This window comes from Somniosus microcephalus, chromosome 2, assembly GCF_052327205.1.
Source record: "Somniosus microcephalus isolate GS21.2 chromosome 2, FLI_Smic_1.0, whole genome shotgun sequence".
Classification (NCBI taxonomy): Eukaryota; Metazoa; Chordata; class Chondrichthyes; order Squaliformes; family Somniosidae; genus Somniosus; species Somniosus microcephalus.
In genome coordinates this window covers 62,189,075-62,206,239 of record NC_140988.1, presented here as the reverse complement: position 1 = coordinate 62,206,239, position 17,165 = coordinate 62,189,075, and the positions used below count along the sequence as shown (strand labels likewise).

General features: G+C 47.2%; 1 protein-coding gene across 1 annotated transcript; it reads right to left on the bottom strand.

Moving 5' to 3' along the window:
• Nucleotides 1–4,059: 4,059 nt before the first annotated feature.
• LOC147122725 (dolichyl-diphosphooligosaccharide--protein glycosyltransferase subunit 4) lies at nt 4,060–4,592 on the bottom strand. The gene is made up of 2 exons (XM_086009790.1): nt 4,446–4,592; nt 4,060–4,238 (listed from the first exon to the last, which is right to left on the bottom strand). Exon 1 carries the CDS (start codon nt 4,589–4,591, stop codon nt 4,478–4,480), a length of 114 nt encoding a protein of 37 aa, XP_085865916.1. The 5' UTR covers nt 4,592; the 3' UTR covers nt 4,060–4,238; nt 4,446–4,477.
• Between the last annotated feature and the right edge of the window lie 12,573 nt (nt 4,593–17,165).

The window sequence follows — 17,165 nt, the reverse complement described above, 5'->3', positions numbered from 1 at the left end:
TAAATAAAACCTAGATTTAGACATCTCCATTTCCCTAATTCTAACAGGGGTGAAATAAAACTAAAATACTAAAACTATAGACTAGCAAACCTGTTAAAGTGGCAATCTAGCAAAGCCCAATACTGAAAAATAGTAAAAACACTTGTTCATATTTCAACAAATTACAAAAGCATTCCCACAGCAAGAGAGATAAAGGTGTAGGCAGCTTCAAGTCTCACTGTCCTTTCCCTCTTCTAGCAATAAGTTAGTTTTTCCAATAATACTTGTTATCGTACATCATCCCGAGAGTTCAAAAGCAGTGGATTTTGCAGCGCAGCAGTTCTGGCGAAAAGCTTAGGACCATTTAACTCCTGCAATGTCTAATCCCTCTAAATACCCTCATATTCTTACATTATATAACAGCTTATCACATTTCCCAGAAATGTCAAAACACTTCCCATGCAATAACTTGTTTTTCTTCAAAGTACAGTCACATAGGCGACGATGATAATTTGCAATAACATTGATGGCTATACCTTGCAAATCACTACATTGGAATTATGGGCAGCGTCGGTGTAGAATAACTTGATAATGCACATTATAGTTTTATTATCAGGCCTAGATGATAGAAGAATATGAACCACATGGAATTTAATTCCTCTCTGGTGTAGTCACTTGCAGCTACTTATAGCACTAACTCACTCCAGAAACTTTGTTTCACCCATTCATTTCCCTTCCAGTCTTTTCACCAAGTGGAGCTGGTGCCATAACTTTATTATGTTTACAATATTAGTGGAGACAGCAATCTGCTAAAAACAAATTGAGGTAAGAAGCACATCGGATGTTTAACAACCACAGAGAAAATAAATTTGAGAGATATAGATTAAGTTTCCACAAAGTGCAATTATTGTAGCTGCCAGGGTAAATAGGAATGAGAGGAGCAAACAATAGAAGGAAGGAAAAAACAAACAAAAAAAGAAGAGAAGCCAAGTACTGGAAAGACAAAAGTAACCAGTAAGCTACAAATACTTTTTTAAATCTTGCGTTCACAAGCGAAAAAAACAAATATATAGTTTCATTTTTCTTTCGTTACTACATTCACTAGTATGTACACAAGGTCTGCCATACGATTGAAACCAGGTTTGCTTACATATACCTAAAAGTGTGCAAGAAAAAGAGCACAAATCAGAGGGATTTAACATCCTTGGGGAGGGAAGGAAAATAAGATAGCTATTTAAATTTCATATGTCAAAGATTAATTTTTTATGCCGTTTGTAGAGTAATGTTTATGAACCACAGTTAACAGTTTGCACACAATTACAGGATTGCATAACCTATTCTAACAGAGCAAATTTGAAGGTAGATCTGTGTCAGAGCAGTGGGAGGCATTCAAGGAGGAGATAGTAAGGGTTCAGAGCAAATGTTTCCACAAAGGAAAAGGGTAGGATTCCCAAATCTAGAGCCTCCTGGATGTCAAGAGGCATACAGGATAAGGCAAAAAAGGGAAGCTTGTCAGACACAGAAAGCTAAATACCGCAGAAAGCCTAGGAGTATAGAAAGTGCACGGGGGAAATTAGGAAAGCAGAGAAGGCATGAAAAAATATTGGCATGTAATATCAAGGAACACCCAAAGATGTTTTATAAATACATAGAGTATGAGGATAACTAAAAGAGCAGGGCCTATTGGAGACCAAAAAGGTAGCATGTGTGGAGGTGGAAGACGCGGGTACGGTTCTGAATGAATACTTTGTGTCTGTCTTCACAAAAGAGAGGGACGATGCAGGCATTGTAGTTAAGGAGTGTGAAATATTAGAGCAGATAAACATAGCGAGAGGATATATTAAGGGTTTTAGCATTGTTGAAAGTAGATAAATCGGCAGGCCCGGATGAAATGTATCCCAGGCTGTTGAGAAAAGCAAGAGAGGAAATAGCGGAGGCTCTGACCATCATTTTCCAATCCTCTCTGGCTACAGGTGTGGTGCCGGAGGACTGTTAATGTTGTACCATTGTTTAAAAATGGAGAAAGGGATAGACTGAGTGATTACAGGCCAGTCAGCCTAACCTCGGTGGTGGGCAAATTATTGGAAAAAATTCTGAGGGACAGTATTAATCACCATTTAGAAAGGCATGGATTTGTTAAGGGCAGGTCGAATCTGACTAACTTACACTTTTTGAGAAGGTACCAAGGAAGGTCGATGAGGGTAGCATGTTTGATGTAGTCCACATGGATATTAGCAAGGCTTTTGATAAGGTCCCAAATGGCAAACTGGTCAGTAAAGTAAAAGCCCCTGGGATTCAAAGGGAAGTGGCAAGTTGGACCCAAAATTGGCACCGTGGCAGAAAGCAAAGGATAATGGTCAACAGGTGTTTTTGTGACTGGAAGGCTGTTTCCAGTGGGGTTCCGCAGGGCTCAGTACTAGGTCCCTTGCTACTTGTGGTATGCTGGCATGGGTTCGATGGGCCGAATGGCCTCCTACTGTGCAGTAATGATTCTATGATTTAGACTTCAATGTAGGGGGCATGATTAAGAAGTTTGCAGATGTTACAAAAATTGGCCATGTGGTTCATAGTGAGGAAGAAAGCCGTAGACTACAGGAAGATATCAATGGACTGGTCAGGTGGGTAGAAAAGTGGCAAATGGCCTTCAATCTGGCTAAGTGAGGAAATGCACCTGGGGAGGGCTAACAAGGCAAGGGAATACACAATAAATGGTAGGATACTGAGAAGTGTAGAGGAACAGAGGGACCTTGGAGTGCATGTCCGCAGATCCCTGAAGGTAGCAGGACAGGTATATAAAGTGGTTAAGAAGGCATACGGGATACTTTCCTTTATTAGCCAAGGCATAGAATACAGGAGCAGGGAGGTTATGCTTTTAACTGAATAAAACAATAGGCCACAGCTAGAGTACTGCATACAATTCTGCTCACCCCATTACAGGAAAGATGTGATTGCACTAGAGAAGGTACAGGAGGAGATTTGAGGATGATGCCAGGACTTGAGAATTTTAGCTGTGAGGAAAGATTGGATCAGCTGGGGTTGTTTTCTTTGGAACAGAGGGGAGACGTGATTGAGGTGTATAAAATTATGAGGGGCCTAGTGAGAGTTGATAGGAAGGACCCATTTCCCATAGAGAGGTCAATAACCAGAGGCATAGATTTAAAGTAATTGGTAGAAGGATTAGAGGGGAGTTGAGGAGAAATGTTTTCACCCAGAGGGTGGTGGGGGTCTGAAACTCACTGCCTGAAAGGGTGGTAGAGGCAGAAACCGTCATCACATTTAACAAGTACAGGAAACTTTGTGCTATCCGGAAGTTGAATGTCCGGCAACTTTGATCTAACGGCAGAAATCAGCAGCCGTTTTGGTTAGGTGTTTTTTTTTCTCCTAGCATTCTTTTCACAGGCAGGCTCTGGAAAGCGTCTTTGTCGCTTAGCAACAGCTTCAGAGACGCTTCCAAGCTACTGGGCCGAGTGTTTACAAGCTGTTGCTGAGCAACACAGTGTTTGTGGTCAGATACTGCGATGAAAAGCTCCTATCTGATAACATTGACGCTGGTCTATCTGGAGCTTTTAAAAAAACGGCAGTAGCTCGGTCCCATGGGTGCCGGATAGCACAAAGTTTCCTGTACTTGGATATGCACTTGAAGTGCCGTAACCTACAAGGCTACGGACCAAGAGCTATAAAGTGGGATTAGACAGGATAGCTCTTTTCCAGCCGGCAGACATGATGGGTCGAATGGCCTCCTTCTGTGCTGTAAATTTCTATGATTTCAAATGGAGTAGTAAATATCCCTTTTCCAGAATATTACTGCTACAGCAATGGGTTATGTTACCACATTATCTGATCATAAACTGGTATTACAGAACCTTGGATATCAGAGCTGCAGGAGGCACAAAACTCCCTTGGCCTTTAGGTGACATCTTCTATCACACTGCAAGTCATTACTGCATATCAAATTGCCCATGTTACTTTTTTACTGTTTGATTGGAGGTAGGAGAGCAAACATCTCTTTCCCTATTTACATAGTGTTTATAGCAATTTTGTGCTGCAGATCATTTTAAAAGGAATCACAAAGAAGTGCAGTTTGCAATTTTAACAAATCAAATATTTATTGACAAGCCACATTTCTTCAGTACAAAAACACACTTATTGCAGTTGTTGTTTATTATGGTATTGCGAAGTCCAATGTGCATCGTGTTTCATCTGCTAAGTTAGCTTCCATCTTTCAAGTAATCCATTTGTTATTGGTCCTAATCTTCACACTGTAAAACAAGTAGTATAAAATAATTCCTGTGTACTACAGGAGGTGGTAGGCCTCTTGTTGGAGATTTGTTGTATTTCATACCAAGAATTCACAAACTATTATTTTAAAACCTATGAAGTTATACATTACATACTCATGACTATATTTCCATTACCATAACAAATTTACAAGATCCCGTGGTTATTCAATACATGTGGTTCAATACCTGTCACAGTATTATGCTCCAGTGCTATTCCATTACTCTAGTTTCTTGGGGTTGTTAACAGCAACATAGTGATACAGGACAACAAGGAGGAAAAGGGATACCCCCAGCATGTTGGCAAAGATCGCCAGCTGTACGTCTGTGATCATCCTGCAAGATAAATAAGACCAACACCACGTTAGAAATAAGTGTAAAGAATACAATGTTTGTGAATCTTAAGCAAAATACCTGTTATTCTGGGATTAGTATATATATGGGTGTCAAAGTTGGGCAGGTAAAAACAAAACAGTGGTCACCTCGGAAGCAGTTTGTTCCAGGTTCAAATCACACAATGCCCATCAAACAGTATTGTCACTAGTAAGTTGCACTTAAACCAATAGGTTTTAATTGTTATACAATATGCCATGCGAGATATCATTGCTTCAAATTAACCCCACCAGTATATAGACATATAGGTAAACAGCAGCTTCACCCGTGTTTTATCTGTAAGCACAAAAATCTACAATTGAGTATTTTTACACAGTGAATATTGTACAAAAATTCATATGCCGATTATGCTGTACTGAAATCCTAGCTTCAGAGAGACTACACAATCACTATTACTGTACTGAAATCCTAGCTTCAGAGAGATTACACAATCACTATTACACTGTACTGAAATCCTAGCTTCAGAGAGACTACACAATCACTATTACTGTACTGAAATCCTAGCTTCAGAGAGATTACACAATCACTATTACACTGTACTGAAATCCTAGCTTCAGAGAGACTACACAATCACTATTACACTGTACTGAAATCCTAGCTTCAGAGAGATTACACAATCACTATTACACTGTACTGAAATCTTAAAAAAGTCAAATCCAATTGTCATGGATAGCAGTTTCATCCCCCCCACCCACCTTTCCCAAATGAAGGTGGTGCTTCTCACCTTCAAGCTGTCTTAAGGACAGACCACGACTCTTAAAAAAAAATTGTTCTCAGGACATGGGCTAGGCCACATTTATTGAACATCCCTAGTTGCCTTTAAAAGGAAATAGAAAATGCTGGAAATACTCAGTCAGGCAGCATCTGTGGAGAGAGAAATAAAGTTAACGTTTCAGGTCGATGACCTTTCAACAAAAAGCATCTGCAATATTTTGCTTTTGCCATTAAAAAAGATGGTGGCCTTCTCCTTCAACGACTTCAGCTCGTGTTGATGGTGCTCCCACAATGGTATTAGGTCGGGAATTCCAGGATTTTAACCCAGTGGGGGTGGGGGGGGGCAGTCTAGTTCTAGTGTATGGGTCTTCAGCACTACATCTGAATATTGTCAAACCTCTTCTGTGCCTAGCTTACTCAACCACTTAATATTGTGGCATGAAACAAATTGGCTGGACACTGACATTTATGATGGTGGGAACCACTGGTGGACACAGAGTAAGGTCGTTTACTTGACACTTTTGGCTGAACATGCTTCTGTTGTCTCCGTCACTCACATGTGTCTTGAAGTTGATGGAGCCTCCTCCCCCTGTTAGCTGCCTGATTGTCCACCATTCTTGATCGTATGTGCAGGTAGTGAGATCAATTGCTCCTTTTGGTGTTTAGTATGCAGTTGAAGCAAGCAAGGACAGATTCTATGGTATATCCAGTGCTGCTCCTGCACACCTGTCTATACTTCCCACGGTTGTCTTCTGGCTTGATGATGATGAAGGAATGAGGGATATGTCTGACCCATGAGGTTACACAGTGTTGATATTATGCTGCTGCAATCTTGGGTTGTAGATCTGTCTTTAATCTGTTCCATTTAGCATGGCGGTAATGGCACACTATACATTGGATGGTGTCGTCACTGTCTTCACAAGACTATGCATTGGTCACTTCTACCAATGCTATCACAGACAGACATATCTGCAAGAGGTAGATCACTTAATCGTGTTAGTTCCCTCACCATCTGGTGCAGGCCCAGTCTGGCAGCCATGTTCTTAAGGATTTAGCCAGCTCAGCTAGTAGCGAGATCAAGCCACTTATGCAGACGTCAAAGTCCCTCACTTGTGTCCTTGCTTTCCTCAGTGCTTCCTTCGAGTTTGACAGGGAGCAGTACTAATTTGTCAGTCAGGTGGTAATGTGAATGAGGTTTCCTTAGCATTGTTTTATTAAAGCAATGAGACATTATAGGGTCCTGACTAAGTTAACATCAAGGACTCCCTATCAAACTATATACCACAGTGCCTCCATCTCTTGTGGATCTATCCTGCCAGTGGAACAGGCTATACGCAGGGACAGCGACAGAGAAGTTGGGTTGTTGACCGATAGATATGACAAGAGTACTGTATTGCTTGAAGAGTCTGTGGGACAGCTCTCCTGACTTGGGCACCAGTTCCCAGATATAAGCAAGAAGGGCTTTGCAGAGTTGATGAGGGTGGGATTGCCCGAGTTTGTCCCGATATGATGTCTGGGTTGTTGGCAATAGGTCCATCTGATATTTCTCTTGTGATGCTGTTTAGTAGCAATTGCTTATAATCCAAATGGTTTGCTAGCCCATTTCAGAATTAACCAGATATTGTGGGACTGAAGTCAAAATATAGGCCAGAGCAGGTAGGTGGTTCCATTCTGAGAATATTAGTGAAACCAGTGTTTTTTTTCACAATCTGGCAGCTTTGATCATTTTTTCTGGTAATAGCCTATAAATTACCAGATTTATTGAATTGACTTTCACAACTTGCCATACTGGGATTTAACCATGACTTCTGGGTTGCTGGTCCAGAACCACAACCACTACACTTCTCTCGACTCCTACTAGCCACATTGCATCATCAGTATAAACAGCACCATTTTGGTATTGTGGGGGACTACGGTCTCCCGCGTAAAGAAATAGGCAACACAGCGAGCTACAAGAAATAGGTCTTTACTCCAACACTCTCAATACAGTACTGAATTCGTGAAGCTCGCGAACCTGTGATGACTCACGGATTGGTCACCTGCTGGAACCTGATTGGTTTACCTTCTCTCAGCAGCAGGCAAGTCTGAACGTGCCTTATTCCTCTCAGCTTGCAACTGTCTTGCGGGGGGAGGGGAATACAGCAATTAAAAGGGGATTATACAAGTTTATCTACATACACAGTGTTTCCCCAATGTGGCAACGCCACATACGCCCCCCCCCCCCCCAGAATCCTCGTTAACTGTAAAAGTCAGTCTCCGTGGAGGTTTGACCAAGCGGCCGTAGTAGCCATCTGGCATGTGAGGAGGGCTGTCTGGGAGGTCGGCCGGTTGGTTCGTCGGCTGGTCTGGCAGTGGGCTGGCTGGACGGGCTGCCGGCGAAGGTGGGGTGGCGGCCGGAAAGTAAGGTTCTGGCGTGTCTTGGTCCTCTTGTGGGGCCGCCGCCAACGTGGGAGGTCTGCCCCGCCGTGGGGGAAGAGCCGGCCGAAACGGGAAGCCGAGGTCCAGGTGCGCCGGTTTGAGGCGGTCTACTGAAATAAGGTCCGGCTTCCCGCCGACATCGATAAGAAAAGCTTTGTCCCCCGTCTCCAATACTGGGAAGGGGCCGGTGTATGGTGCCTGCAGCGGGCCTCTGTGCGCGTCCCGGCGCACGAAGACGAACTTCGCATGTCGTAAGTCTCGAGGCACGTAGGACGGCTGCGGGCCGTGTTGCGAAGTGGGCACTGGACGGAATTGCTGGGCCGCGTCCTGGTGCAGGGAAAGCTGTCTGGCGGCCGACCACGGCTCTGTTGTCAGGGGGAGGAAGTCGCCTGGTAGCGGTTGGCCGTAGACCATCTCGGCCGCAGAGGCGCGGAGGTCCTCTTTGGGCGCGGTACGCAATCCCAGGAGAACCCAGAGTAATTTGTCGATCCAGCTGGTGTCGGCCAGGCTGGCGCGGAGGGAGGCTTTCAAAGAACGATGAAAGCGCTCGCAGAGCCCGTTGGCCTGCGGGTGGTAGGCTGTTGTCCTGTGCAACTTGGTGCCGAGGCCGGCGATGATGGCATTCCACAAGTGGGAGGTGAACTGGGGGCCTCTGTCCGAGGATATGTCGGTCGGCACGCCGAACCGGGCCACCCATGTCGAGACGAATGCTCGCGCGACGTCGGTCGTGGTGGTGGAGGCGAGGGGAACCACCTTGAGCCATCTGGTGGTGCGGTCGATGATCGTAAGCAGGTGTGTAAAACCGTGCGACGGCGGCAAGGGGCCTACCAGATCGACGTGGACGTGGTCGAAACGCCTCTCGGGCACCGGGAAACACTCCAATGGCACCTTGGTGTGCTGCTGGACCTTAGCGCGCTGACACGGCATGCATGTGTTGGTCCAGTCTCTCACATCCTTGTGGAGTCCAGGCCAGACGAACTTGGAGGACATAAGTTTCTGAGACACACGCATCCCTGGATGTGAGAGGCCGTGGATGATGTCGAAAACTCGCTCGCGCCAGGCGGATGGAACGACCGGCCTAGGCGAGAGGACTGAGACGTCGCACAGGAGGGCTGTGCCGGCTGCGTGGAAGTGGATGTCGGCCAGGGCGAGGCTGGTAGTTGACGTCCTGAGGGCCTGGATCTCCGCGTCGGCAGCCTGGTCTCTCGCCATGCTGGCGTAGTCGACGCCCAGGTGCACTGCGTGGAGCGAGGGTCTTGAGAGGCAGTCGGCCACCAAATTGTCCTTGCCGGCGACGTGGCGGATGTCCGTGCTGAACTCCGAGATGAAGTTGAGTTGGCGCGCGGACCAGGGTTCGGTTACTTTGGCCATGGCGAAAGTGAGCGGCTTGTGGTCCACGAATGTGGTGAACAGCCGGCCTTCCAGAAGGAAACGGAAGTGCCGGATTGCCAGGAACAGGAGCTCTCTGTCGAACGTGCTGTAAGCCTGCTCGTTCTTGCGCAGCTGTCGGCTGAAAAATGCCAGTGGCTGCCACGCGCCTTCGACCCACTGTTGCTGGACGGCGTAATCCGAGGCGTCCATGGTGAGGGCGGTCTTGGTGCCCGGGATGGGGTGGGCCAGTAGTGTGGCGTTGGCCAAGGCGCTTTTGGTCTGGTGGAAGGCTGTCACCATCTCGCTGGACCAGGCGAGTTGCTCTTTGCCCGTTTTGCCCCTGGTGGCTTCGTAGAGGGGGCGCATGAGTGCGGCGGCCTTGGGCACGAACCGATGATAGAAATTGACCATCCCCAAAAATTCCTGCAGCGCCTTAACCGAGGTGGGCTGGGGAAAGTCCGCCACCGCCTGCACCTTGGAAGGTAGGGGAATGGCTCCCCTTGGCGAGATTCTGTGGCCAAGTCAATTTGGGCTGCTCCGAACTGGCATTTGGCCGGGTTGACGATTAGCCCGTGTTGGCTGAGGCGCTGGAAGAGGGAGCACAAATGCGCGATGTGCTCGGCCTTGCTGGTACTGGCCACGAGGATATCGTCCAGATAGACGAACAGGAAGCTCAGGTCCCGTAGACGGAGTCCATGAGCCGTTGGAAGGCCTGTGCGGCGTTCTTAAGCCCGAAAGGCATGCGCAGGAACTCGAACAGTCCGAAGGGGGGTGATGACCGCCGTCTTCTGGACGTCTGCGTGGTGGACGGGGACCTGATGGTAGCTGCGAATCAGGTCGACCTTGGAAAAGACAGATTTTCCTGCTAGGTGTGCCGAGAAGTCTTGGATGTGCGGAATGGGGTATCTATCGGGCGTGGTGGTGTCGTTGAGCCGTCTGTAGTCGCCGCAGGGGCGCCAGCCACCGCCCGGCTTGGGCACAATGTGGAGGGGGGACGACCAAGGGCTGTTCGAGCGGCGGATGATGCCCAGTTTTTCCATCGTGGCGAATTCTTCCCTGGCCACCGCCATCTTGGCTGGGTCCAGGCGTCTGGCTCGAGCGAACACTGGTGGCCCCGTAGTGGCGATGTGGTGCTCGACCCCATGCTTGGCTGCCGCGGCTGAGAAGGTCGGTTGTGAGAGCTTCGGGAAATCTGCGAGTAGGCGGGCGTAGTCGTCATGCGCCGGGGCGGAGCAGGACCCGACGAGGGCCGGGCTGTTGCTCTGCTGGCAGGCCAGTGAAGCGAAAGTTGCTGCGTCGATCAGGCGCCTGTCGCGGACGTCGACCAGGAGTCCGTGGGCGCAAAGAAAATCGGCGCCCAGCAAAGGATGTGCCACCGAAGCCGTCACGAAATCCCACGTAAATCGCTGGCCGTTGAAACAAACCTCGGCCCGTCGCTTTCCGAAAGTAGCGATGGCTGCGCCATTTGCCGCCACGAGGGGTGGGCCGCTGCGGCCTGCCTGGATGTCGAGCTGGGAGGCAGGAATTATGCTGCATTGGGCTCCGGTGTCGCAAAGGAATCTGCGCCCTGAAAGAGAGTCGGTTATGTACAGCAGTTTACCTGCGATGCCGATGGCCATCGTGGCGGCGGGGGTGCGGTCGAGCGGGCCTAGACGGCGGCGCGGGGCTCGTGCGTTGGGCCGGGCGGCCATCTTGGTTTGATCGAAAGAGCAGGGTGCTCTGCAGCGTTGGACCTTGTGGCCGAAACGCGCGTGGTAGTAGCATAGTTCTGCGGCCTGGCGTGGCGGCGTGCGCTCGGTGGTGTCGGGGAGCCTCGCGGCTGCACAGCCGAGTTGGGCGACGGCGAAAACTTTGTCCGCGGCGGCTGCCAGTTGTACGCAGTCCGTGATCGGGGACCCCGCGAGGGCAGTCTGTACCTGCTGAGAAGCAGGCTGAGGAAAAGGGCCCGAAACAAAAAGCACTGCGCTCCTGGGCTCTGAACCGCAAGCATCCGGCTCATCAACTGGGTCGGGGTAGAATCGCCGAGGCCTGGTAGTGAGAGAAGCCTGCGGACCCCCTCTCCTCCTTGGACAGGCCGTAAGCCTGCAGCAAGCGGCCCTTAATGGTTGAGTACTTGCCGGTCTGTGGTGGGTTCCCCAGCAGGTCGAGAACTTCGGCGGCGGTAGAGCTTGCTAGTGCTGAGACTACGTGGAGGTACCTTTCTTCATCGTCTTGAACCCTGCGAAGGGTGAATTGGGCCTCCGAGTGCGCGAACCAAGCTGGTGCTTGGTGTTCCCAGAAGGTGGGGAGCTTCAAGGACGCGGCGCCGGCCGACATCAGGCTGCTGCTGGTTGCCATCGGGTTGTTGCTGGCCTCTGTAGGGCTGCGTGAGTCGGGGGCTTCGGCCGCCGACATTCGGGGTCACTAATGTGGGGGACTACGGTCTCCCGCGTAAAGAAATAGGCAACACAGCGAGCTACAAGAAATAGGTCTTTACTCCAACTCTCACAATACAGTACTGAATTTGTGAAGCCTGCGAACCTGTGATGACTCACGGATTGGTCACCTGCTGGAACCTGATTGGTTTACCTTCTCTCAGCAGCAGGCAAGTCTGAACGTGCCTTATTCCTCTCAGCTTGCAACTGTCTTGCGGGGGGGGGGGGGGGGGAGGGGAATACAGCAGTTAAAAGGGGATTATACAGGTTTATCTACATACACACAGTGTTTCCCCAATGTGGCAACGCCACAGTATGCAGCACCATTTTAGTATCCATCATAGAATTCAAGCAAAAATCACGTGAAATAATTCAGTGTAATTTGCACACAAGAGCTATATATCGACATGCACACAAACAAGTCAGCCTTTTCTCCTTAAAAAAGCACAAGCTCAAGATTTGCTCGCTTCCCTTCCCGATTGTCTTCTAGCCTGAAGACAATGAATCATAGTGGGGTACTATTTTACAGGATGTGGCAATCCTGTAATACTTCACTCAAACATTCCTCAAATGACGCTGCAGAATATTTCTGAGAGGCATATAGCTATGCTAATCTTGTACTCATCTGATGTCCACATACATGCATTTCCAGCAGGATTCACTCACTTGGCAGTGATCAGAAGGACCGTGGCAAATTTATTTGCCCCTCCCTTCAATCCCAGGAACAGCTGGAATACTTGGCAATGCATTTACCTGCTATGCCATAGAATGCCTTCCGTGCTGTAACCAGTCATTCGGCCCATCGAGCTCGTGCCAACTCTCAGCTAATCCCACTCCCCCGCCCTTACCCCGTAGCCCTGCAAATCTTTTTTCCTTCAGATACTTATCCAACTCCCTTTTGGAAAGATAAGATTGAATCTGCCTCCACCACCCTTTCAGGCAGGGCATTCCAGACATTAACCACTTGCTGCGTAAAAAAGTTTTTTCTTACGTCGCCTTTGGTTCTTTTGCCAATCACCTTAAATCTGTGTCCTCTGGTTCTCAACCCTACTGCTAATGGGAACAGTTTCTCTCTATCTATTCTGTCCAGACCCCTCATGATTTTAAACACCTCTATCAAATCTCCTCTCAATCTTCTCTGCTCCAAGGAGAACAACCCCAGCTTCTCCAGTCTATCACCGTAACTGAAGTCCCTTATTCCTGGAATCATCATTCTCATAAATCTCTTCTGCACCCTCACTAAGGCCTTCACATCCTTCCTAAAGTGTGGTGCTCAGAATTGGACAGAGTACTCTAGTTGGGGCCAAACCAGTGTTTTATACAGGTTCATCACAATTTCCTCACTTTTGTACTCTATACCTCTATTTATGAAGCCCAGGATCCCATATGCCTTTTTAACTGCTTTCGCAACCTGCCCTGCCATCTTCAACGATCTGAGCACATACCCCCAGGTCTCTCTTTGTGCACCCCCTTCAGGATTGTACCATTTGGTTTATATGTCTTCTCCTCATTCTTTCTACCAAAATGTATCACTTCACACTTTTCTGCATTAAATTCCATCTGCCACGTATCCACCCATTTCACCAGCCTGTCTATGTCTTCCTGAAGTCTATCACTCTCCTCCTCACTATACTTACAAGTTTTGTATCATCTGCAAATTTTGAAATTGTGCCCTGTACACCCACGTCCAAGTCATTAATATATAATCAAGAAACATAGAAGATAGGAGCAGGAGTAGGCCATTCGGCCCCTCGAGCCTGCTCCGCCATTCAATGAGATCATGGCTGATCATCCAAATTCAGTACCCTGTCCCTGCCTTCTCCCCATATCCCTTGATCCCTTTAGCCTTAAGAAATATATCCAACTCCTTCTTGAATATATTTAATGAATTGGCCTCCACCGCCCTCTGTGGCAGAGAATTCCACAGGTTCACCACTCTCTGGGTGAAGAAATTCCTCCTCATCTCTGTCCTAAATGGCTTACCCCTTATCCTTAGACTGTGACCCCTGGTTCTGGACTCCCCGGACATCGGGAACATCCTTCCCGCATCTAGTCTGTCTATTCCTGTTAGAATTTTATAAGTTTCAATGAGATCCCCTCTCATTCTTCTAAACTCCAGCGAATATAAGCCCAATCGACCCAATCTCTCCTCATACGTCATTCCTGCCATCCCAGGTATCAGTCTGGTGAATCTTCGCTGCACTTCCTCCACGCAAGAACATCATTCCTCAGATAAGACGACCAAAACTGCACACAATACTCCAGATGTGGTCTCACCAAGGCCCTGTACAACTGCAGCAAGACATCCTTATTCCTGTACTCGAACCCTCTCGCTACGAAGGCCAACATACCATTTGCCTTCTTAACCGCCTGCTGCACCTGCATGCTTACCTTCAGCGACTGGTACACAAGGACACTCAGGTCTCGTTGCACATCCCCTTCTCCCAATCTATTGCCGTTCAGATAATAATCTGCCTTCCTGTTTTTGCCACCAAAGTGGATAACCTCGCATTTATCCACATTATACTGCATCTGCCATGCTTCTGCCATGATTACCCAACCTGTCCAAATCATACTGGAGTTTCTTGGCATCCTCCTCACAGCACACACGCCCACCCAGCTTTGTGTCGTCTGCAAACTTGGAGATATTACATCTAGTTCCCTCGTATTATAAAATAATTTTTTTTCAAAAATTTAAATTATTGTTTAAAAATAGTTATTTAAAGTTATTTATAGTTCATTTAAATAGTGTGATGTTTTTTAAAATTTTATTTCAAGTTTAAGTACTGTTTTGGGCGCCCGGAGTTTTCATGAGTTTGACAGTTCTTACTGTCAAGCTCATGAATGAACTTTTGCATCCTCCGATTGGTTGCCCAGTGCTCACGTGATCCCAGCCGACGCATCGCACTAAGTACACCGCTGGATCATGCAAGCACAGCGCGCCGGGAGCTGAACCGGGCCACAGACAGGAAATCCACACAGGCCCAGGCTTCAACTGCCGGCGCACTAGGTAAGTGTAGGTCGGGGGCTTGCACCTGCGGGAAACCCCCGACACGAATTTCTGGGCCAATGTGAATAGCTGGGGTCCTAGGACCGATCCCTGCGGTACCCCACTAGTCACTGCCTGCCACTCGGAAAAAGACCTGTTTATTCCAACTCTTTGCTTCCTGTCTGCCAACCAGTTCTCTATCCAAGTCAGTACCTTGCCCCAATCCCATGTGCCTTAACTTTACACTCTAATCTCTTATGCGGGACCTTATCGAAAGCCTTCTGAAAGTCCAAATACACCACATCCACTGGTTTTCCCTTATCTATTCTAGCAGTTACATCCTCAAAAAATTCCAGTAGATTAGTCAAGCACGATTTACCTTTTGTAAATCCATGTTGATTTTCTCCGATCCTGTCACTGTTTTCCAAGTGCTCTGCTATTACATCTTTTATAATGGACTCTAGCATTTTCCCCACTACCGATGTCAGGCTTACCGGTCTATAATACCCCGTTTTCTCTCTACCACCTTTTTTGAATAGTGGGGTTACATTAGCTACCCTCCAATCCATGGGAACTGTTCCAGAGTCTATAGAATTTTGGAAGATGACCAGCAATGAATCTACTATTTCTAGGGCCACTTCCTTAAGTACCCTAGGATGTAGATTATCAGGCCCTGGGGATTTATCGGCCTTCAATCCCGTCAATTTCCCTAACACCATTTCCCTACAAATACTGATTTCATTCAGTTTCTCCCTCTCATTAGACCCTACGTTCCCTGACATCTCTGGGAGGTTATTTGTGTCCTCCTTTGTGAAGACAGAACCAAAGTATGTATTTAATTGGTCTGCCATTTCTTTGTTCCCCATTATAAATTCCCCTGATTCTGACTGCAAGGGGCCTACGCTTGACTTCACCAATCTTTTTTTCTTCACATATCTATAAAAGCTTTGAGTCAGTTTTTATGTTCCCTGCAAGCTTACTCTCATACTCTATTTCCCCCCTCATAATTAATCCTTTTGTCCTCCTTTGCTGAATCCTAAACTGCTCCCAATCCTCAGGTTTACTGCTTTTTCTGGCCAATTTATATGTCCTCTCCTTGGATCTTATGCTATCCCTAATTTCCCTCGTTAGCCATGGTTGAGTCACCTTTTTTGTTTTATTTTTATGCCAAACAGGGATGAACAAATTCCGTAGTTCAGCCATGCGATCTTTGAATGTTTGCCATTGCCTATCCACCGTCAACCCTTGAGTAACATTCCCCAATCAATCCTACCCAACTCGCGCCTCATACCATCGTAGTTTACTTTATTTAAATTCAAGACCCTAGTCTCTGAGTCAACGACTTCACTCTCCATCTTAATGAAGAATTCTATCATATGATCGCACCGACCCAAGGGGCCTCGCACAAGATTGCTAATTAATCCTTTCTCATGACATAATATCCAGTCTAAGATGGCCTGATCTCTAGTTGGGTCCTCGACATACTGGTCCAGGAAACCATCCCGTATACACTCCAGGAATTCCTCCTCCACAGTATGGTTACTAATTTGGTTAGCCCAATTTATATGTAGATTAAAGTCACCCATGATAACTGCTGTGCCCTTATTGCACGCGTCTCTAATTTCCCATTTAATGCCATCCCCAACCTACGCATTACTGTTTGGAGGTCTATATACCACTCCCACTAACGTTTTCTGCCCCTTGGTATTTCTCAGTTCTACCCATACAGATTCCACATCATCAGAGCTAATATCCTTCCTTTCAATTGTGTTAATCCCCTCTTTAACCAGCAATGCTACCCCACCTCCTTTTCCTTTTTGCCTATCTTTCCTGAATATTGAATACCCCTGGATGTTGAGTTCCCAGCCTTGGTCACCCTGGAGCCATGTTTCCGTAATCCCAATCATATCATATCCGTTTACCTCAATTTGCACAGCTAATTCATCCACCTTATTACGAATGCTCCTCGCATTAAGACACAAGGCCTTCAGCCTTGTTTTTTAACACTCTTACACCTTTTAGAATTATTATTTACTGTGGCCATGTTTGATTTAAACCCTTGATTTCTCTGACTGCCACTTTTGTTTTTCTCCTTCCTGTCTTTTGCTTCTATCCTCGTTTCCCTTTCCTCTGTCTCCCTGCTCAGGTTCCCAACCCCCTGCCATTTTAGTTTAAACCCTCCCCTCCCCTGGGGAACACCACTGTGTACCTTCGTCCAGTCCGAAAAACTGTTCACCACTACTCTCTGTTTCCCGTCACTTAGCCAATTTCGTATACATGCTGCCACTGTCCCTTTTATTCCATGGGCTTCAACTTTGCTGGCAGGCCTATTATGCGGCACTTTGTCGAATGTCTTTTGGAAATCCATGTACACTACGTCAACCACATTACCCTCATCAACCCTTTCTGTTACCTCATCAAAAAACTCAATCAAGTTGGATAAATACAATTTGCCTTTAACAAATCTGTGCTGGCTTTCCTTAATTAATCCACACCTATCCAAGTGACTGTTAATTTTGTCCCCGATTACGGTTTGTAAAAGCTTCCCCACTACCGAGGTTACACTGACTGGCCTGTAGTTGCTGGGTTTATCTTTACACCCTTTTTTGA

Excerpts from the sequence above, each read along its gene's own strand:
- LOC147122725 (XM_086009790.1), bottom strand. The coding sequence starts at position 4,591 with ATGATCACAGACGTACAGCTGGCGATCTTTGCCAACATGCTGGGGGTA.